This window comes from Rhincodon typus, chromosome 4, assembly GCF_021869965.1.
Source record: "Rhincodon typus isolate 14 chromosome 4, sRhiTyp1.1, whole genome shotgun sequence".
NCBI classification, from domain to species: Eukaryota; Metazoa; Chordata; class Chondrichthyes; order Orectolobiformes; family Rhincodontidae; genus Rhincodon; species Rhincodon typus.
Genome location: NC_063335.1, coordinates 90,119,451 through 90,143,713, shown reverse-complemented (window position 1 = coordinate 90,143,713; position 24,263 = coordinate 90,119,451). Strand labels below are relative to the sequence as shown.

Below are 24,263 nucleotides of genomic sequence, written 5' to 3'. Positions count from 1 at the left end.
CTTCATAAGGAAAAGTTTGTTCCAATTAGTTGATATTATAACAGCAAGGGGGTGCAATTTAATACTCAGTGCAAAATATGGAGGGATAATCTTGGAATGACCTGGAACTCAATGCCTGCGAGGATGGTGGAAATGGAAGTAATGAATGATTTCCAAAGAAAGTTGGATGATCACTTGAATGAAGTAACCATACAGGGCTATGGGGATTGAGTGGAGGAGTGAGATTGGCTGGACTGTTCCACAGAAAGCTACCAAACATAAATTGAATTAGCTGAATTGCCTCATTAAATGCAATAAATAACTTTTTGTCCAGAACTTGATGCCCTCCCCAAAGCAAATTTGACAGTGGGGGGTGGGTCATTTAATCAGGCAGGAAGGTGGTAAGTGAGAACCATGTTTCCTTCTTGTGTCCACCTAATTAAGCCCATCGAATGAAATGGCACCACTTGAGGTCTGTAAGTGGACATCATCCCAATGTCAAGTACATTAACCATGTAGTGGGTGGAGTTCACCATGAGACCATAAGAGGTAGGAGCAGACGAAGGCCATTCAGCCCATTGAGCCTGCTCTGCCATTCAGTGATATCATGTTTGATCTGATAATCCTCAACTTACTTTGCTGCCTATTCTCATGACCTATGATTCCCTCACTATTTAAAAATCTGACTATCTCACCCTTGAAAATATTAATGATGCAAACTCAACAGCCCTCTGCAATAAAGAATTCCACAGATTCACAACACTCTGACAGAGGAAATTCCTCCTCATCTGTATCTTAAATATGTGTTCCCCTTTTCTGAGATTATGCTCTCTAGCTGCAAACTCTCCAACAAGGGGAAACAACATTTCTGCATCTACCCTGTAAAGCTCCCAAAAAATCTTGCATGTTTCAGTGAGGTTGCCTCTCATTCTTCTAAATTCCAGTGAATACAGAGTCAACCTATTCAAACTCTCCTCATAAGACAGTCCCTCCAATACCTACTATTATCTTGTGCCACCCACAACGTGCACGGTAGATTCTCATGTGACTCGACCAACGTTGTCTATCTTAAAGGCTGCAGGCAAGGATGCCCTGAGGCATGGTATATTGGCAAAACCATGCAGACGCTACGACAATGGATGAATGGACACTCCTCAACAATTTCCAGACAGGGGCGTTCCCTCCCAGTGGGGGATTACTTCAGCGGTCAAGAACATTCAGCCTCAGATCTTTGGGTAAACATCCTCCGAGGCAGACTTCGGGACACATAACAACACAGAGTTCCAGAGCAGAGGCTGATAGCCCCAAGTCTGGTCCCCATGGGGACAACTTCAACCGGGATCTGGGACTCATGTTGCACTACAGGTGTCCCCATCACACTATACACTCTCTCTCTCTCTCTCTCTCTCTCACACACACACATACACACACACATACATAAACACATACTGTCTCACACAAACACACTCATATACACACACACACACTTACACAGATCTTCTCTCGCACACACTGTATCTCAAGTACACACAAGCACACACACTCTCTCTCTTTGTCCCTCACACACACACATGCACATGCTGTCTCTCTCTCTCTCTCTCACACACATACTCTCCCACACATACATGCACACTCTTTTTTTCTCTCTCTCTCTCTCTACCCCCCAACACACACACTCTCTCCTCCCACCACAAACACACACACACACTCTCCCTTACACACACATTCTTTCTCTGTCTCTCTCTCTCTCCCCCAACCACGCACTCTCTCTCTCTCTCTCTCACACACACACACACACACACACACATGCATACACACACACACACACACACACGCATACACACACACACACACACACACATTCTCACACACACAGCATATACATATAAATCTATGGGGTGAATTTGTATTTGCAGGTACATTCTATTTTGTTCAAAAAGCATACAATTTATAGACAGCCAGTCAATGTTGGGTTTTATAAATTCCTACTTTAGAAATAAAACCAGTCTGACTCCTAACCAAAACGCAAATAGATTCTAAACAATGCCTCACACCTAACATGCATTGTCTGACCTAAAATGTCACCTCTTCTTTACACTGATAAAACCTTTAGTTCTCTCAGGGCAGTGACTTGAAAAAAATTCGGGGATTTACATATACATATTAATCAATTAAAACCTTCTAGCTGATTAAAGGTTGAACAGCATGATAGGTTTGTTTAATACATCCTCATTAGTGATATGACCATTTGATCTTTTACTTATAAATTCAGTATTCTATGGGCTTCTTTCTCACTTCACCTGATGAAGGCCCTGCGCTCTGAAAGCCTGTGTTTTTAAATAAACCTGTTGAACTATAACTTGTGATTTCTGACCTTCTCCACCCCAGTCCAACACCAGCACCTCCACATCAAGTATATCTTTCCATAGATAAGGTCCCAAAACTGTTCCCTATATTCCAGCTACAGTCTCACAAGTGCCTTGTATAGTTTTAGCAAAACCTTCCTTCTTTTAGACTTCATTACATTTGAAATGAAGTGCATCATTTCATTTTTATTCCCTATTATCTACTGAAGGTGGATGCTAGCTTTTTATGATTCATGGACAAGTACTCCCAAAGCCGTCTGTTCTATAGCTTTCTTCCACCTTTCTTTCTCCATTTAAATAATATTAGCTCCTCAACTCTTGCTGCCAAAGCACATAACCTCACATTTTTCACATTACATTCCATCTGCATCTACAATAGGAAGCAAAGTGAAAACTTTCCACTAGTTAGAGTCAGACTTAGTGCAAATGAAATTGACCATAGTTGTTTCAGGGGGCAACCATCTCAGCTTGAAATCATCTCCGCAGGAGTTCCTCAGGGTAGTGTTCTAGACCAAACCATCTTCAGCTGCTTCATTAACAACCTTTGCTCCATCATCAGGTCAAAAGTGGGGATGTTTGCCGATGATTATTCAGCACAATTCATGATGCCTCAGCTACTGAAGCAATCCATGACCATATGACATCTAAATTGGTGGTATAGTGGACAGGGAAGAAGGTTATCTAAGATTACAAAGAGATCTTGATCAATTGGTCAATGAGTTGAGGAGTGGTGGATATAATTTAATTTGGATAAATGTGAGGTTTTGCATTTTGGTAATACAACAAGGATAGGACTTACACAATTAATGGTAGGGCCCTGGGAGGTGTTATTGAACAGAGAGACCTAGGCGTTCAGCCACCTAATTCTTTGAAATTTGCATCGCCGGTAGACAGGGTGGTTAAGATGGTGTTTAGTACACTTACCTTCATTGCTCAGACCTTTGAGAATAGAAGTTGGGACGTCATGTTGATGTTATACAGGATGCTGGTGAGGCCTCTTCTGAAGTACTGTGTCCAGTTCTGGTCACCCAGTTATAGGAAGGATATTATTAAATTGGAGAGGGATCAGAAAAGATTTACCAGGATGTTGCCATGAATGGAAGGTTGGAGTTATGATGAAAGACTGGATGGGCTGGGACTTTTTTCACCAGAGTGTGGAAGTTTGAGGGGTGACCTTAATTGAGGTTTATAAAATCATGAGGGCCATAGCTAAGGCAAATGACAAGGGTCTTTTTCCCTAGGGTTGGGGAGTTCAAAACTAGGGGGCATATTTTTAAAGTGAAAGGAGGAATATTTAAAAAGGAAATGAGGGACAACTTTTTTACACAGAGTGGTTCATGTGTGGAATGAACTGCCAAGGAAAATGGTGGATGCGGGTACAGTTACAACGTTTAAAAGACATTTACATAAGTTAATGAATAGGATAGGTTTGGAGGGATGGGGGCAATGTGCAGGCAGGTAGGATTAGTTTGATTTGGAAACATGGTCAGTGTGGACTGGTTGGACCAAAGGGTCTGTTTCCATGCTGTATAACTCTATGACGTTATGACCTGGACAACGTTCAGGCTTGAGCTGATAAGTGGCAAGTAGCATTTGCGCTGCACAAGTGCCAGGTAATGACCACTTCCATCAACAGAGAATCCAATCATCGCCTCTTGATACTCAATGGTGTTACCATCATTGAATAGCACTCTATCAACATCCTGGGGTTATGATTGACCAGAAACTGAACTAGACAAGTCTTATAAGCATGTGGCTACTAGAACAGGTCTGTGGCTAGGAATCTTGCAGCGTAGAACTCACCTCCTCACTCCCCAAAGACTGCCCACCATCTACAAGAACAAGTCAGGAGTGTGATAGAATACTTCCCCCCATTTTCCTGGATGGGTGCAGCTCCAATAACACTGAAGAGGCTTGACATTATCCAGGACATAGCACTTGATTGGCACCACATCCACAAACATGCAGCACCCCCCACCCCACCCCACCCTCCACTCCATGTGATGCACTCAAGATACTTATCAAATCTCCTAAGACAATTCCTTCCAAACTCATGATCACTACCATCTAGAGGGACAAGACTCATGGGCACACTACTCTCCGCAAGTTCCCCTTCAAGCCACTCACCATCTTGACTTCAAAATATATCACTTTTCCTTCATTGTTGCTGGGTCAAAATCCCAGAATTCTCTCCCTAAGGGCATTGTGAGTCTACCTACAGCAAATGGACAATAGCAGTTCAAGAAGGCAACTCGCCAATGCCTTCTCAAGGGCAGTTAGTGATAAGCAATAAATGCTGTCCTACCATCCATTACTACTTTTTAAAACATTAAATGTGTTAAACAGTGCCAGTGAAAGCCATAGAAATCTGTCGAAAATAACTCACTTCCTAACTTTCAAAAACCTGAGCACTACCCAGACAAGGCCAGGGACAGGACTATAATGAGATATTCTCACTTGCCTGGATAAATGCAGCCCCAACAACACTCAAGAAGCTTGACACCATCCAGGACAAAGCAGCCCGCTTGATTGGCGCCACATCGACAACTTTCAACATTCACTACCTCCACCACTGATGTGCAATGGCAGCAATAAATATTCACTATGCCATTGGTGCCTCCATCCTCTGAAAGAATTTTAAAAACTCCCCTTTTGCCTCCAACGTAACCACCTGTCACGTCCCTCACACCATCTCTCACGTGTAGCCTGCAGTCCAACAAACTGGTATAGTACCAGCAGCATCCATCACCTCTCTACAGACACGGCCATTCATTAGAGCTGCTGGCCTTATTGACTGGTGTCTTTTAGCTGTTGACATTGTCACCTCGAGTGTCACTGATCCCCGGAAAAGCCTACTGTTGTCCAGTGAAAAACCTAAGTAGCAAATTTGATTTGGCAGGCCTCCCCTCTGCCTTAAGTAACACTAATCTTATAGCTTTATAGAACCACCTACAGAATTTGAGCTTCTAGATCAAGGCTAACTGTGCAGTGCTGAAGGAGTGCTCTGTTGGAAAAGCTATACTACAGAGGAACTGGTGAAATGCATATTTTCTTTTCATTCATCCAGAAATCGTCCGTGTTCTGTTGACAAGGAGTCCAGGCAATCTTCAAGTGTCGTGCTGGCAGAATAATTTATTGCCTGCAGTAGGTATTTGAAGTTCAAGCAGCTTCGGTTCAGAGTTTATAAGCTGGATGCTGAATTACAGACCCTGAGACCCATCAGGAAAGAGGAGGTTGACCTGGATTCTTCATACCAGAAGGCAGTCACTCCTATTACAATAGAGTGTTATGATATCTGTAGTCAGGGACAGGAGGTTATGACTGTGAGTGGGCAAGTAAGGGGACCCAGAGGGCAGGAGTACAGGAGTGACAGCCTCTCTAATTTTCCAATAGGTTTGAGGCTTTCTCATGATGAGATGCACAAATGGACTGTGGCACAATGTTACCAGAAGCTATTCAAATCAGCGGAACAAAAAGGAACAAAAAGAAAGTTGCTGGAAAAGCTCAGCAGGAAAAAACAGAGTTAATGTTTAAGATTAACTCTGTTTTCTCTTTCACAGATGCTGCCAGACCTGCTGAGCTTTTCCAGCAACTTTGTTTTTGTTCCTGATTTACAGCGTCCGCAGTTCTTTCGGAACGAAAAGGAATGTAGTTGTTGTGGGTAATAGCACAGTCAGTGTTGACAGTGTTCTGTGCAGGAGAAAATTGAGAGTCCAGATGGCAGTGTTGCATGCCTGGTGCCAGGGTTCAGGGCATCTGCTTAGGCCTGGAACAGAACTTGCAGTAAGAGGGGCAGGGTCCAAGGGTTGTGGTCCATGGAGATACCAATGACATAGGTAGAACTAGGAAAGAGGTTCTGTATAGGGAACATGAGGAGCTAGGACCTAAATTCAAAAACAGATCCTGAAGTTGATAACAAGTCTCTGCAGTATTACTTTAGCCTGGTGCAAATTTGCATAAAGTGCATGAAATTAAAAGATGAATGAGAGACTGATGTGGGAAAAGTAGGTTCCAGTTTGTGGGGTACTAGCTCTAATACTTGCAAAAGTGGGGATGGAACTGTTAGGGTAGTCTACACCTGAACTGTGGACCATGTAACTAGGGAAGTAGAAGGGGTTTTCAATTAAATAGTGAAGGCAAGAGGTCATATGCAAAAGATGTGATATATCAAAAGGTACAGATAAGGTAATAGAGGAAAATAGTAAAAATGAGGGTCTGAGAATGGCAGGAAGGGGGAGAGAGAAAAATAAACTAGGAATGAGCCAACAATCAAGACTAGATGTTACAGGAAAACAAAAAGACAAAACTAAAGGCTCCACATCTGAATGTGTACTCACAATGTATTCATAACAAAATAAGTGAATCAAAAGAAGATGTTGAAGTAAGTAAATATGATCTGATAGCTATTACAGAGATGGTTTCAGGATGACAACAATTAGGTCCTGAATATTATAGTTTTTTTTAATTTATTCATTCATTTTTATTCATTCACAGAAAAATAGTAATCTGGTTAAAGCTGGAGAGGCATTTGAGCAATAATTGGAGATGAACTTGGCTCAGGAGATCAGAGTGTTGAATTGGTTTTGATGGAGATGAGGAATCATGGGGAAATAAGTCGCAAATGGGAGTTGTCTTACAGGCCTCTAACTGTTGACAATGTCAGACAAATTTTAAAGAATACATTTTTTGCTGCTTCTGATAAAGGGATAGCAATAATCATTGGTAACTTCATTTGACATATAAATTGGATTGGCAGTAATGGCCTGGGTGAAGAGGTCATGGAATGTTTACAAGATAGCAGCACATTTTGGAACTGACCAAGAAGGTTAAATTAGGCTCAGTGTTGTGTAAGGTGACAGAATTAATTAAAGTTCTCAGAGTTAAGGCATCTCCAGGTAGCAGCAATCACAATATGACTGAATTTTACATCCAGCATGAAAAGGAGAAGACTAATATTTGAAATCTAAATAAATAATATGTGGGCATGGAAGCTGAGCTAACTGAAGCTAGATCAACAGAAACACAGTGGCAGACATTTCAGGGAAAATTCAAAGTATATTCCTAGTATAAGGAGAAATGGAAAAGGGAGGATCCACCATCCATGTTTAACTAAGCAAAATTAGGGAAAGCGTCAAACTTAAGAAAAAAATCATGTGACTGCACAAAGATGACTGGCAGGTCAGATGATTGGTCAGAATATAAGGCATAGCAGAGAATTACTGAAGGGTTAATCAGAAGAATGTATAAGAGGAAGCTAGGTGGAAATGTTAAAACAGATGGCAAAACTTCCTACAGGTATGTAAAAAAGAAATGAGTAGGTAAAGTTGGTATTCTTGGGAGTGACATTTAGGAGTTAATAGTAGATCATAGTGAAATACCAGATGAAATGAATAAATATTTTGCCCTGTCTTCACTGTAGAGGATACAGAAACATTCCAGTAATAGCTGTAAATCAGGAGATCGAAGGGTGAGAAGAACTTAGTGAAAGTACAATCACAGAGGGAGTGATACTAAACAAACTGATGGAGCTGCATGCTGACAAGTCTTCGGGTACCAATGGATTTCATCCATCGTGGTGTGAGGGTGGAGTAGGCTTGAGACCCAAGTGACTCATATATCATCTATGCATTTGGAAAAAAGACCTTTACCAACTCGCCTTAAGCACTCTTTAAACTACAAAGGCAGGCGCCAGCCATTGAATTATAGGAGTCCATGCAGTTACTGAACACAACTCTTCAACTTCAGACTTTCACTCCAGCAACAACACTTCAACTGCAAGAAATGGCCTGCAACAATGCCTTAAAGGACCGAGATAAAAATAGAAATTGCTGGAGAAGCTCAGCAGGTCTGGCAGTATCTGTGGAGAAAAATCAGAGTTAACATTTCAGGTAGCGTGACCCTTCCTCAGAATTGATGGTAGCTAAGAAAATGTCGGTTTATATGCAAAAGATAGAGTTGGGGTAGAGGGTAAGGAGTAAGTGATAGGTGGGGATAGAGTTCAATGAGGGAGAAACGCAGTTAGACAGACAAAGCAGTGGATAATGATCTGGCTAGGAGAGTGAACAGCTGTTAATGTTAGTGACTAACCATGAGTAGTGTGTAATAACAGACTAACAAGGCCTGGTTGTCGGGGTGGATGCTAGGACATGGGAGAAGGTGCCTCACGTACTAAAGTTATTGAAATCGACATTGAGTCTGGAGGGCTGCAGGGTCCCCAAGTGAAAAATGAGGTGTTATTCCTCCAGCTTTTGTTGAGCTTCAATTAAACACTGCAGCAAGCCAGAGACAGAGATGTTGGCCAGGGAACAGAGTGGTGTGTTAAAGTGGCAGGCAACTGGAAGTTAGGATCTTTTCTCAGAACAGAATGCAGATGTTCTGTGAAGTGGAAAGCGTTGCTTCACCTGGAAGGTGTGTTTGAGCCCTTGGATACTGAGGAGGGAGAAAGTAAACAGACAGGTGTTACACATTCTGCGGTTGCAACGGAAGGAACCATGAGGCTGTGGGGTGTGTCAGAAGTGAAAGAAGAGTGGACCAGGGTGTCCCAGAGGGAACGGTTCCTTGCGGAAGGCTGATACGGGAGGGGAGGGTAATATGTGTCTGGTGGTAGCATCTTGCTGGAAGTGGCAGAAATGGTGGCTAATGATCCTTTGGATGTGGATGCTGGTGGGATGGTAGGTAAGGACAAGGTAGACGCTATCGCTGTTGTGGGAAGGATGAGAGGGGGTGAGGGTGGAAGTGCAGGAGATGGGTCAGACCCGTCTGAGGGCCCTGTCGACAACAGTGCTGGGGAGTCCTCGGTTGAGGAAGAATTTCTGTTGACAAGGGTGGTGCTGTTGTAGTCTGGCAAACTGACCTCTACATTGCACAGGCTGAGTGCCAGCTCTCAGATACATCCTCCTATCTTCCCCTGGACCGTGACCCCACAATGGAACATCAGGCCATTGTGTCAACAATTGTCACCAACCTCATTTCATCTGGTGGTCTCCCCCGCACTGCCTCCAAGCTCATGGTCCCCCAGACCCACACAGCTCGCTTCTACCTCCTTCCGAAAATCCACAAACAGGACTGTCCATGCAGACCTATAGTTTCATCCAGCTCCTGCCCAACAGAACTCATCTCTGCCTACCTTGACTCACTCTTTTCTCCCTAGTCCAGTCCCTGCCCACTACATCCATGATTCCTCAGACACTTTATGCCAGTTCCGGAATTTCCAGTTTGCAGGTTCCAGACGCCTCCTCTTTACCATGGACATGCAATCCTTTTACACTTCCATCCCCCACCAGGATGGTCTCAGGGCTCTCCGCTTCTTCTGAGAGCAAAGGCCTGAACAGTCCCCACACACCACCACCCTCCTCCACTTGGCCGAGGTCATCCTCACCCTCAACATTTCTCTTTTAGCTCCTCTCATTTTCTTCAGATCAGAGGGGTGGCCATGGGTACCCGCATGGGCCCCAGTTATGCCTGTCTCTTTGTGGGGTACGTGGAACATTCCTTATTCCAGTCCAATTCCGTCCCCCACCCACAACTCTTTCTCCGATATATCGATGATATCATTGGTGCTGCTTCCCTCTCTCGTCTGGAATTGGAAAAGTTTATTGATTTCACTTCCAATTTCCTCCCCCTTCTCACTTTCACCTGGTCTATCTCTGACTCCTCCCTTCCCTTCCTTGACACCTCCGTTTCCATTTCTGGGGATAGACTGGCCACTAGTATCCACAATAAACCCATTGACTCCCACAGTTACCTGGACTACACATCCTCACACCCTGCTTCCTGCAAAGACTCCATCCCATTCTCCTAGATCCTCTGTCTCCGTTGCATATGATGCCAAATTTGACAAGGGAGCCTCTGAAATGTCCACCTTCTTCCTCAACCGAGGATTCCCCAGCACTGTTGTTGACAGGGCCCTCAACCGGGTCTGACCCATCTCCCGCAGTTCTGCCTTCACTCCTTCTCTCCCCTCCTACGACAGCGATAGGGTTCCCCTTGTCCTTACCTACCATCCTACCAGCATCCACATCCAGAAGATCATCAGCCCCCATATCCACTCCCTCCAGAGAGATGCCACAACCAGACATATACTCCCTTTCCATCCCTTGTACACCTTCACAGGGACCATTCCCTCCAGGACACCTTGGTCTTGCTCTTCCTTTACTCCCAACATCCCCACACACAGCCCCACAACACCTTCCTCTGCAACCGCCAAAGGTGCAACACCTGCCCATTTACCTCCAACTCCTCAGTAACCAAGGGCCCAAACATACCTTCCAGGTGAAGTAGCACTTTACATGCACTTCCCACAATCTAGTCTACTGCATTCACTGCTCACAATATAGTCTCCTCTACACTGGGGAAACAAAGAATAGATTGGGTCACGGCTTCGCAGAACACAGTTTCCTGTTCCCTGGCCAACATCTCTGTCTCAGGATTACTGCAGTGCTTCAGCGAAGCTCAGTGCAAACTGGAAGAACAGCACCTTATTTTCTACATGGGGAGCCTGCAGCCCTCTGGACTCAATGACGAGTTTAATAATTTTAGGGCTTGAGCTCTCCATGGCCTTACTCCAACCCCCACAAATAGGCTTTGTTATTACGCGTCTGCCATTACACACAAACCCATTGTTAGCCACTTACAGTTCCCATTAATAGCTATTCACCCTCCTAGCCAGATTGTTATCCACTCCTCTGTCTGTCTAACTGCTCTTCTCTCTCTTTGGGCTCTGTCCCTACCTATCGTTTACTCCTTAACCCCTCTCCCCACTCTATCTTCTGCATATAAACTGACATTTTCCTAGCTACCATCAGTTCCAAGGAAGGGTCGCTTGACCAGAAACGTTAGCTCTGATTTCTCTCCACAAATGCTGCCAGACTAGCTGAGCTTTCCCAGGAATTTCTACGTTTGTCTCTGATTTACAGCATCCCAGTTCTTTTGGTTTTTCTTAAAAGACCGATTTGACTTTCACCTTCGTAGGTAATTTCTATCCTTATCAGCATTTAACCATTGTTAAATTATAATTTAACATTGTTAATAAATCATTATTAAATAACTTTTCATTTTTACTTAAATAACTTAGAGCCATGTTTTGTAACAAACTGACCTTCATCTCATTTAAGTCTAAGGCTTTCTGCTGGCTATTTTTAAACTGAATCATTCACAAAATGAAAGAGGGATGGATAAAAACAGACATAACTTCTTAGATCATTGAACATAGCTCATTTGAGGAAAGATGTCGGCAATGTTTTGACCATTTCCCTCCTCATATCTCTTTTTGTGCATGGATTCTTTTTGTCTGAAAATACTCCTGTGAAGTGCCTTGGAACCTTTTGTCTTTTTATGGGTGTTCCATAAATACAAGGTGTAGTTGACAAAATTAAAGGAGTTTAAAGAGTTACCAGCAGCTTTATCCATCTTGGAGTTCAACTTCTGTTCACACTTCCGTTTAGCATGAAGCAGCAAGTAAATCTGTTCATCCCTGGTAATGACATCATCTGCGTCAACCTGATTAAGGTGAAAAAAGCATAAAATGGGTCAGACAAATGGGGTAGAGATGGCGGGTCCACCGACTCAGATTCAGAGGCTTGGGTCAGTAACTTAAAAGTATCACGAGGAAAGTGTAGAGAGAAACTTAGCAAATCTCTTTGCTCAGAGAGTGTTGCAGCACAGAAAGCCTTGCTGCAGACATCAATGCATCTCTAACAGAGAAATGGAATAAATAATTGAAGCAAAGGTGGATACAGAGCTATAGAATGGGAATATGTATAGTTTGGGAAAATTGGATCACTATCTAAGAGCCAGCACAAACATGATGGGAAAAATTAACCATCCTCCATCTACTTGACTGAAGTTATTAGGAGTGGAAGTTTGCTGTGGCGGATGTCCGAGGGCAAAGATTGGGGGTAGAGGATAGATCCTCAGGTGCTATATTGCCTGCTATATCCCACAATATACCCATTCCTGATTAATGAGACTTGGGGACCATTACATCCAAACCTATTCCTTTCCTCACCCAGAGTTGATATGTTTGCATTTTTCCAGCAGGGGTCACTGGACATCAACCAATAAGCCTAGATTTTCTGCAGTGCTTCATTATGTCGTCACATATTATTGTACAATTATACTCTAAAGTGCTGTTGCATAGGAAAATATATGTAGCAAGAGTTTCACAAGGCGAAATTGAGATATAGAAAACAGGGGGCAGCATGGTGGCTCAGTGGTTAGCTCTGCTGCCTCACACTGCCTGGGACCTGTGTTTGATTCCAGTCTTGGGCAACTGCCTGTGTAGAGTTTGTACATTCTCCCCGTGTCTACGTGGGTACCTTCCGGGTGCTCTGGTTTCCTCCCATAGTCTAAAGATTTGCCGATTAGGTGGATTGGCCATGCTAAATTTCCCATAGTGCCCAGGCTTGTGTAGGTTAGCCATGGAAAGTGCAAGGTTGTTGGTTTGGGTGGGATGCTGTTTGGCAGGTCGGTGCAGACTCAATGGGCTGAATGGCCTATTTCTGCACTGCAGAGTTCTATTCTATGATCGCATTTTATTTGGAATTTTATTGAGTAAATAAAAGCCAAATACTATGCATATTGGAAATCTGAAACTAACACAGAAAATACTGGAGAAACTCAGCAGATCTGTGGAGAGACAGGTTGAGTTAACATTTCAAGTCCAGCATGAATCTTCTTCAGAATTGAAAGGGGTTGGAAAATGGCTGTTACTTTTCTCAAAACCCTTTTCTCAAGTTCTGAAGATCAGATTTGAAATGTCAACTGTTTCGCTCTCCACAGATGCTTCCAGACCTTCTGAGTTTCTCCAGCATTTTCCGTGTTTGTGACTTTTCTTACCGGGTTTTGTCAAAGCAGAAATGTTCCCTATGATATCAAGGCAACTTCTTGGTCTTTCTCCTGTAGTACAATATGATCTGTAACATCACCTTCTTTAGGTCTACACCTTAGCCTGCAACTTTGGTGTTAAGTTATACCATTCTTACTCTCTCATCAAAGACCAGAACAGATCAAATAACTATAACAGTGACAGCTCAGTGCTTTGCTGATGTCTCTGGGAGAGAAGATTGTGGTTTAAGCTGGCACTCTAGAAACTTGAGCACATAATCTTGAATGACATTTCAGTGCAGTACAGGGATGGCATCTTCCAAATGCAAACTGAGAGCTTGCTTGCTCTTTCACATAATTAAAACCCAATGGGATGTATTTATCAGATGACAAGGTTTTATTTGCATCCTATCCCAAACTAATCTAAAGCCATTCTGATTGCTTCATTTGATGGGATATACAAAGTCCTTGAAAAGGTTCTAAGCAGGGCTTAATCTAAAATCCTTAGTTATCATGATATGCTGAAGGAGTTGGGACATTTTTACAAGAAAGATATAGATGTCACGGAGATTAGATTGTGGGATCTAAAACAGTGTCTGCCATGTTTACAAGTCAATGGCCTTTTGTGTTCACATTACTTATCCATGGAACTTGGTTAGATCATAGGAGGCTTTTCCATTGTCAGAGGATCATTAACTGTCAGAATTAGGTGGTGATTTGTGCATTAGTTTTGGATACAAAAGGGAACCAGAAAAATTCCTGGAAATGGCTGTTCTTGTGTACAGCAAGTCAATAGGATGTTGGATGATGTTCCACTCTGTTCCCTCCTGGAACTCATTTATGATCTTATAAACATTAGGTATAAGGATTAGAAACCCATTCACATCTTCATATGAATATCCCAGAAAGTTTGTCCATGAAATGGTCTCCAATTTTTTATTGATCTGTTGTGTTTTCCTCTCCGAGAGATTTCATGACTTTTGACGCATGGGGTGCATTGGTTTCATATTGCTTAGTTGAAACACAGCTGAATAGGACAGAAGGGTAGACCACTGGGGTTTTTGCACATCATTTCTACATGTTCATAAGGTTGGCGATTGGGTGACACATTTTTTGCCAAATGTGAGAAAAGTTGCTTTACATTACTTTTATAAAGAATGCTAGAAATGGCTAAGTTGAATTAAAAAAACTATCTTAGTCTCCTTGGATCCTTGCAGGTAATTGCAGGCAGAATCCTGATATAATTCCCATATTTCAGAATCCAAGGTCTGGGATATAACACCAAATAAATGCTGAGGCAATGTTGCATTGTCATGTAGAGTATTTTACAGAAGGCATGCTAAGCTAAAGTCCTCTTCTGCCTATTCTGTCATATCGTGTCCTCTCTTTCACTTGTCTACTAAGTATCCAGGAATCCAGGAATGAAACTTGAACCCATGACTTTATAAGTCTGAGGAAAGATTTAATGGGCATACCATCATCAATAACAATTGTCTCTTTTGTTATTTATTGAGTGAGCAGGATTTTTTTGTGTTTTCTTTCCAAATAATTGCAAACTGCTTGTCGAGTTAACCCCTAACTAATCAGTTGGAAAGGTTAATCAGAGTTTGTAGCCAAGGCATTAGTCACTGCTGCTAAGTTTTGACTGAAAGGAAAACAATTTGTGTTTATATTGTGACTTTTACAACCTCTGGATGTCGCAAAAGTGCTTTACAGCTAATCAAGTAGTTTTGAAGGGTTGTCGCTGTTTTATTAGAAACACAGCTGCCAATTTGCAAACAGTAACTCCCACGAACAGCAAATAGCATTGGCCAGATAACCCATTTTAGTGACGGTCATTAAAAGTGCATAAACAACATAGAAAACAAGTCAAAACTGTTTTCATAGAATCAAATAATGATGCTACTTGATCTATTGGGCTTGAGAGGGTTCCCTGAAAGAATTATCTGATTATTCTCATGGTCTTTATCCTTACCTTTTAAAATTCTAATATTTCATGAATACCTTTCGGGCACGCTTTTAGACAACCTTGCCAGCCATGTTAAAGCTGTTGATCTTATTTAAATGATCTCAGTCGCATGAGAACAGGTAGAGAGGAAGGTCTCTCACTAGTCTTATTGAGATATTCTTTCAAATGAGGCTATGGGAAGCTTGATGTTTGCCCTCCAACTTGTTGAATCTCCTGAGCTATTTACCTTTTAAGATAACTTGGTGGTGCCTTGATCCATTCGTCTATTCATTTGGATCCAGCTAAGGAGGGTCACCGGAATGACTTTAAATATACACTATACAAGATCATAGATGACAAATTGATAGCGTCAGTTTATTACTTCCTCTGAAAAATGGCATTTTTAGTAGACACTCCCTCAGCATTGCCTTGGAATGCCAGAATAGATGATATGCTGATCTCTCCGGAGCAGAATCTTAGAATGGTCCAATGAGAGAAGGAGGATATTCTTGTGTCTGAGCCTACTATCTGCTAGAGAAACTCACTTATAGTCCCACTTCCCTACCATATTGTTATAGTCATGTAGTTATTTTTCTCTTCAGATAATAATTTAATTTATTTTTTACAAGACATGGTTGAATCTGGTCCTACCACCCTTTTAGAGAATGCTTATATTGACAACATTCTGACTCAGAGCTGAGACTGCCAACATGGATCTCTCAATGGTGCTATAGGCCATCAGCAGCATGGAATTGAATAGAAGCACAAACTGCAAGCTCATGAGCTGACCATCTCCAAATTAACCATTTCCATCAAGCTGGGGGATTCATACTGGTTCAATGAAGGGTGCAGGAGGTCATGCCAGGAGCAGCACCAGGCATACCCTAAAATGAGATGTCAACCTGGTGAAACTACAAAACAGGACTACTTGTGTGCCAAACAGCAATAAGCAAGTGATCGAGCTAAGTGATTCCACAGACAATATGTTAGATCTAGGTGCAGCAGTCCAGTCACATCCAGTCATACATACTAGCGGGCAATTAGTAAGCTCACTGGAGGAGGATGCTGCATAAATATTTCCATCTTCAATGAGGGCAGAGGCCACAACATTAGCACAAAAGACAAGGTTGAAGCATCAGCAACAATCTTCAGCCAGTAGCAGACGATGGCCTAGTGGTATTATCACTGGACTGTTAATCCAGCAACCCAGATAATGTTCTAGGGACCTGGGTTTGAATCCTGCGCATGGCAGAATGTGGAATTTGAATTCAATAAAAATATCCAGAATTAAGAATCGAACAATGACCATGAATCCATTGTGGATTGTTGGGAAAAGCCCATCTGATTCACTAATGCCCTTTAGGGAAGGAAATTGCCATCCTTATCTGGTCTGGCCTACATGTGACTCCAGACCCACAGCAATGTGGTTGACTCTTAACTGCACGATGGGCAATGAATGCTGCCTGGCCAGTGACAGCCTCATCCCGTGAATGAATAAAGAAGTAACGTTGAGTGATATCCATCTTGGCCTCCTCCGGAGGGATCCGACATCACAGAAGCTAGTCATTAACCATACTGATTCATTACATCAAGGGATAATATCGAGAAATGCCTGAAGACAATGAATACTGCTAAACCATGGACCCTGGTAAAATATTCCAGCAATAGTACTGAAGACAAATTGTTCAAGTTAGGAGTTGAGAGGCCCTAGTAGAACCAAAATGCTGAACTCCAATGGTGAGGTCTGACTGACTGCCCTTGATGTCAAAGCTGCAATTGACCATGCATCAAAGAGTCAAAGCAAAACTAGAGTCAATGGGAATCAGAGGGAAAACTTTACACTGGTTGGAGTCACACCCCATGCAAAGGAAAATGGTTGTAGTTTTTGGTGGTCAGTCACCTCAGGGCATCTCTGCAAGAGTTCCTCCAGGTAATCCAGGGCCTAAGCATCAATGACCTTCCTATCGTAAGGTGATTTTCCAGATACTGAAGCAGTTTGCGTACATGTACAAGATTTGGGTAAATTCATGCTGGGGCTGACAAGTGACAGATAACATTCACATCACACAACTACCACACAATGAGCATTTCCATCCAGAGTCTAACCATCTTGCCATTCAAAGGCATTGCTACCCCTGAATTTCCCACTGGCAATATCCTGGGGGTTATCACTGACCAGAAGCTTAGCTGGACCAGCCATATAAATATTGCAGTGACAAGAACAAGTGAGAGACCAGGAGCTCAATAGTGAGTAACTCATCTCCTGACTTCCCAAAGCCTATCCACCATCTACAAGGTACAGTAGGGAATGTAATGGAATACTCTCCACATGCCTGGATAAGTGAACCTCCAACAACACTTAAAATACTTGTTACCATCCAGCATAGTTTTGTGAAAGGGAAATCGTGTCTGGCTAATTTATTAGAGTTTTTGAGGAAGTCTCAACCAGATTAGATAAAGGAGAATGAGTAGATGTGTTGTATTTGGACCTCCACAGGAGTTTCAACAAGGTACCTCACAAAAGATTAAGTCATAAGGTCCATGCTGTTGGAAATTGTATATTGGCACGGATAGAGAATTGGTTCATGGGCAGGAAACAGCTAGTAGTAATAAGGGGTTCTTTTTAAGGTTGGCAACTGTAACCTGTGGGTTTCCACATGGATCAGTGCTGGGACTGCAATGTTTTACGATACATAGTTATGACTTGGAGGAAGGAAGTGAAAAAGTCTGTAGCCAAAATTGTAGACGACATAAAAATAGGCAGAAAAGCAAGCTGCAAGAGAGATACAAACAGTTTACAGGTTAAGTAAGTGGGGAAAAAGTTGGCACATGGAGTATAATGTGAGAATATGAAGTTGTTCATTTTAGAAGGGAGATCAAAAGAACAGAGTATTATTTATTTGGAGCAAAACAACAGAAAGCTTCAACATGAAGGGACTCAGGGGGTACTTATGCATGAAACACAGGAGGCTAGCACACAGATGTAGCAAGTAATCAGGAAGGCTAATGGAATGTTAGACCTTATCTCAAGGGAGTTAGAGTACAAGAGTAGGAACATCTTACTGCAACTGTGGAAGGTGCTAGTAAGACTATATATGGAGTACTGTGAGCATTTTTGTTACCCTTATTTAAGGAAAGATATCATTTAATTGAAAGCAGTTCAGAGATGGTTCACTAGGTAGATCCCCGGTATGAACAAAAGCTAAACAGGTTGGTACTCTACTCTCTAGAGTTTAGGAGAATGAGAGATGATCTCCTTGAAACATACAGGATTCTTAAAGTGCTAGGCAGGATAATTGCTGACAGGATGTTTCCCCTCAATAGGAGAGTCTAGGACTAGAGGGTATAGTCTCAGAATAAAGGGGCTCCAATTTAAGCCTGAGGTGAGTGGGAATTTTTTCCTATGAGAGGGTTGTGAGTTTTTGTAATTCCTTGCCACAGAAACCTATGGGGTAGAGTCCTTGTGTATAGTCAGGGCTGAGATAGCTAGATTCTTGATCAGTAAGCAAATGAAAGGTTATGGGGAAAATGCAAGAAAGTGGACATGACAAATGTCAGGTCAACCATGATCCTATTGAACAGCAGAGAAGGTTCAAGGGGCTGAACAGCCTACTTCCGTTCCTTGTTTCTTCTGGTCTTATTAGGAGAAGGCAGAAATGAATCTTCTGCTTGGTACTTAGTAGGGGAGGTGATGGCCTAGTGGTATTATCGCTGGACTGTTAGTCCAGAGATCCAGATAATGTTCTGGGGACCTGGGTTCAAATCCTGCCATAGCAGATGGAGGAATTAGAATTCAATAAATATCTGGAATTAACAATCTAATGATGATCGTGAATTCATTATCGATTGTCGGGAAAAACCCATCTAGTTCATTAATGTCCTTTAGGGAAGGAAACTGCCATCCTTCCCTGGTCTGGCCCACAGCAATGAGGTTGACTCTGAACTGCCCATTGGGCATTTAGGGATTGGCAATAAATGCTGCCTAGCCAGCAACACCCTCATTCTGTGAATGAAGAAAGAAGGATAAAAGAACTTCTGACTGGATACAAACACTTCAGTCTTGCCTTTTACATTCATAGGCAGGGCTATATTGCCAAATATGGCAAAAACGCTTCTGGGGCCTCTTCCTCCAACCTGTCATGACTGGTGGTAGCAGGGCTGCAGAGGTTTGATCCAATTTGTTTCTGTTTTCACTATTTAAAATGCATTTTTAGGACAAGATGACATGTTTCTGCAAAGCAATATGAGTGAAAAAATAAGCAACAAAGGAACAATGGCCCTATAGGTCAAGGGTTTGAGGGGCAAAAGGCAGAATGGGTTGACTTCTCAGAGCTTATTTCATCACCTGTTGATAAAATCCAATTGCTGACAGTTGCAGGGCAATGAACCCACCCCTTAGTACAGGTGGAAGATCACTAAAATTCAGGGTCTTGGATTGAGTTAATGGGTTCAATATCCAAAATTCATGATTGCAGAAACTGATTTCTGCAGTACTCTCAAGTACCCAAAAAATGCTTTACTGAGATATTCCTTCAGCTGGTTTTCTTTAAGGGTTGTCTTTCTCTCACCGAGAAAGAGAGTGAGAGGGGAGAGATAGCTTTGATTCTTTCTAAGCAACAAACAGTGCAGATCCAGAAGAGTTTTTCAAAATCTGTTCGGCTAACCATCAAAGTAGCAGATGCCAGCCTTACCTCTTCTTAAGAAAATTCAGCTTTTATTCTGTAGAAAGTCACTTGCTTTTTGTAAACAGCAGACAATCCCCTGTTCTTCTAAACTTTTGACTTTTGCATTCCATAAAGTCACATGGTAAATTCTTTGCAACATAAGAATGTTCCACATCTTCACTCTTCCAATTCTCATAACCCATAAATATGAGTTCTCAATAATGGCCTTCATTTTTAATCATTGACCTTAAATTGACGTCCTTTGATTCTTGACCCTACTGCCAGTGAGAACAGTTTCTCCCTATCTGCTCTGTCTAGGTCCCTCGTCATTCTATCCAGATCCCTCATCATTCTGACTAACTCTATCAAATCTCCCCTCCATCTTTTCTTCTCTGCCCTTCACTGTTCTAACTCTTATCAGTACAGTCATGAATAATTCCATCTGTGTCAAAAAGATTAGTACAAAATCAATTGGTACTTTCCTATTATTTTGATTCTCTTACATCAACAGCAGGCCAAGTCAGGCAACTATGACCTGTAGACTTGGCCAACTTGGTCAGCAGTGGAGCTACTGAGATCTTATGATGGTCAATATTGAAGTGCCCCACACAGAGTACGTTCTGTGCCATTAGTGCTTCTTTCAAACTACGTTCAACATGGCTCATTGGCTAAGGGAGGATAGTAAACAACAGGAAATTTCCTTGCCCATATTTGACCCATTGCCAAAAGACTTCATGGAGTCCAGAGTCAAAGTTGAAAATGCCCAATAGCTGCTCCCTCCCAACTACATACCACTCTGTGGTGGGACAGGACCTGTCCAGTGTTGTTAATGAGGCATTTGGGACATTGATTGTAAGATTATGATTTACTAAGACTGACTATGTCAGGTTGTTACAGACTAATCTGTAGGACATCTCTCCTATTTTGGGAAAAAGTCCCAAAATGTTAGCTGGGGGAATTCTTTTAAGGTCAACATGGCTGGTTTGATCTTACTCTAATCTGACTTTTTTGAGAGTGGTTTGACACAACTGAGTAGTTTGCTAGGCAATTTTAGAGGAAAGTTAATAGTTAACCACTTTGCTGTGGTTCTGGAGTCACACGTAGGCCAGGCTAGATAAGGACAACAGATTTCCTTCCCTAAAGGATGTTAGTGAACTAGATTGGTTTTTACAACTTTCTAATAATTCCATGGTTAACATTCCTGTCAGAATATTTTCATTCCAGGTCAATTTAATCAATTGAATTTAAATCACCCAACTGCCATTGTGAGGTTTGAAGTCGTGTCACTAGATTATTAGTCCTGACTTGACAATTACTCATCTAGTAATATAACCACTATACTACCCAACTGATCAAGATCCAGTCATCTAGATTCCTCCTTTTCCTTTAACATCATTCCCAATTGCAACTTTGTTACAGCGCTCTGTAAAGCTGCTTTACTTAAATAAAAAGTCTCGGTTAAGGGTCGTAAATCCACGTGACAAGCAGTTGCACAAGTCCCAAAACATCACACAGTGAGTGCCTTTAATTAATTTACAGGAGGAGGTTAGTGGAAGTTCATTCTTGTTAGTTTGAAGGTGCCAGCAGTTGGCTGAAGAGAGCAGTTGTTACCGTGTGATTCTGCACAGATCTGTAAACCTGCCAGAAGAGAAGGGGGCCTTCGTTTCAAAGTATTGTCAGGGTTAACATCACCAAATTTCATTTGGGAGGTTGGATTGGGTACTAAGAGGAAAAGGGGTGAAAATCAGGTCATAGTTTAATGAAATTAGGCACAGGGCATGTGCAAATAAATCCTCTGTCAAAGAAAATTAGGCTAGATTTTAAAAAAAACTTTACAACCCACGATTTTTATCTCTCAGAATTTTTCACAACATTTCCCATGTGGTAAATTACATAGTAGTAAAGTAATTGCTGTATTTAGGTGTGTCAACATGGTGGACATTTTACATAGGACAAAATTCATAGGCTTTCTAACAAAAGGCAGATTTTTATCACTGGGGTGCCATTTCCATTGGTACATACGGAAGTGTACGCTGCTTCACTTCACTTGCTTTTTCCTGTTTACCATGCAATTTCAATTAATATTTAGGGGTTGGTGGTGCAATCAGGAATGTGTGGTTCTCTGTATTCTGTCAATATGCTGCTGGAACAGATCCCGATGTACAGATAAATCAAAACATAGGCTCTGGAAGCAACATCTTCCAAATGACATTCTGAAAGTAATGATTTCTTTATAAGGTGTAACAATCAATGTCCATACTTGGGTATTGAGCTTGGAAATAATTTAGCTGTTGTGAATTTAGGATCGCATTTTTCTAATGATGGAATATGGCTTCTCAATAGATGGATCTTGACTCCAAACATATCCTCAACATTTTATGTTTGTTTTACCATGCATGTGATAGAACTGCACCAATCAGTGTGCTGATTGATACTATTACATTCCATATCATCATGTTCGCTCTTAAGCTTGCCTTGTTTGTGAACATTACATATTTTGACTGTAATTATTGGAATTACATTTTCTGAGATGGAGTACATTATCACCTATGAAGTTTCCTATAGTGTTGGACCTATGTGGGTATATTTGTTGTAATTACTGGACTGACTCAATGCAAGTATTCTTGGCCTCTTCTGCTGTGATTGATATCCTAGTGATTTCATAAATTATGTTGAATTCCATACATGGCTCATCCTGCTATTGCAGGTAAATTCTGTCCACACGATACAATACTTTGTAATTTCAATACCATAGTTGCATTTTGTCATGAATGTATTAATGCAAGGATGGGTGATCATTATATGCAGTTACATTTGCTGCTTAGGTTGCATTTTTGAAGTTTACTGATCCAGATAAATGTCCTTCAGAATTATGACTGGAAGAACTCCTGCATTAGCTGCCATGTTGGCAGTCCTGAACAAGTGCTTAGCAAGTTTCTTTGGGCATATGATGCTAATAGTGACAAAGCCTCTGTTTAAGATCATCCCCCAATGTATCATATGTAGAAGAACAGTTCACTTTCTGGTTGAAGGTTCTTCCAATCTGAATCTTCACACTGGAAAATCTTGCTGCTAAATTTGTATATGCACAAGCAATTGTGCGGGTTTTTCACACATTTCTTGTTGTTTCTGTCAGCAGATGTACGTGCTCTTTGTTTGATTGTGCCCTATTGCAGCCTCTGGTCATATCTCTAGAACTAGATTTCTTGTATAGATGAGCCCAGTATCTTTTTGCACTCCATGACCTACAAATATCTTGGGATGCAGGACAGCTTCACAGTGAGTGTAACAGACTACACCTCCCCTGCAGCTTGCTTCCTTTCTGTGTCCTGGCTACTGCACCAATGTAAGTAACTGCAACAAGCACTTGCAGATGTAATGGGCTCCTTCAGATTCAAATTTTCTGCCATCTTTTAATAGTGTGCCTTAATAGATTTTTTCCTCTAAGAGGTCTTTTTGGAAAGCTTTGGGGCAAAAGGCAGCTCTGTAATCTGCTAATTCAGTTAAGCACTGAGAAATCACATACTGACACAGCATTTACTTACAAACTGATCAATTGATTCTTGTGGCTGCGGCACGTAAGACAACTCTAGATGGTGAATTCTAATGTTCACTTTTATACTATGCTGATCCTCCAACATTTCTGATAGTCTAGCAGGGTTTCTCTGGTTGTCTTGTGGACTCTGTGTAACTGCTTGATTCTAATGGGTATCTTTATGTTTACTGATTGCATATCCTTCTCAGAAATGACAAAACCAAAATAACATAGCTTCATGCTTTGTTCAAAAATATCTAAATTCAGTTAGGGCATCTGCAGCCTTCCATTTCATGCCAGGGAACTTGATGGTAATTTTGCTGAGTTTCACTTTGTTTTGCAAATGTTATCAATGTGTAGGGGATTTATAGGAGCAAGAGTATGAGGCTATTCCATGTGGATATTCAGCAATATAGCTGCTGAGCTTCTTTTGCTTTTTTCTGATATTTTTCTCCATGCTTTTCCAACACTTTTCCATTTGCATGGGCACCCAAGGTTGTTGCAATATCCCTGCAGTTTCTACAACACAACTAACAGATGATTCACTTTCTATGTGGATTATTGATCTGACCAGCTCAAAAATCGAGTGCGCACTGTTCAACCAGCGCCATTTTTGTAGTGATTTGTTTTCCTGTGATCCTGGGATAAATGCAACTTTTTCACTTCTCCTAATCTTTTTTCTGGGGCTTCATCCTGTGTGTTTCATAGTTGACATCACTGCCTTTTATTGGGGAATCCAAAACAAAGACATGGGTGTGACTGTCAGCAGCTACTCCACTCACCCCATGTCCATACCCTTGATCACACAAACCAGTATGAGGGCAGCAATTCTGTGCTAAGGCAACAACATAAGAATACAACAATCCTCACCTGAATACGAGCTACTGACATAACAAGATTAAGATTGGAAACTTCCTTGCCCCTTCCATCCAAAAATCTGAGCAAGG

General features: G+C 41.8%; 1 protein-coding gene across 1 annotated transcript in view; it reads right to left on the bottom strand.

The window, feature by feature from the left end:
• Window positions 1–24,263, bottom strand: part of pth1r (parathyroid hormone 1 receptor) — a 107,716-nt gene that overhangs the window by 54,526 nt on the left and 28,927 nt on the right. Inside the window, exon 2 of the mRNA XM_048596029.1 lies at window positions 11,738–11,843. Within this exon, the coding sequence (XP_048451986.1) occupies window positions 11,738–11,843 (106 nt within the window). The remainder of the gene's footprint in view (window positions 1–11,737; window positions 11,844–24,263) is intronic.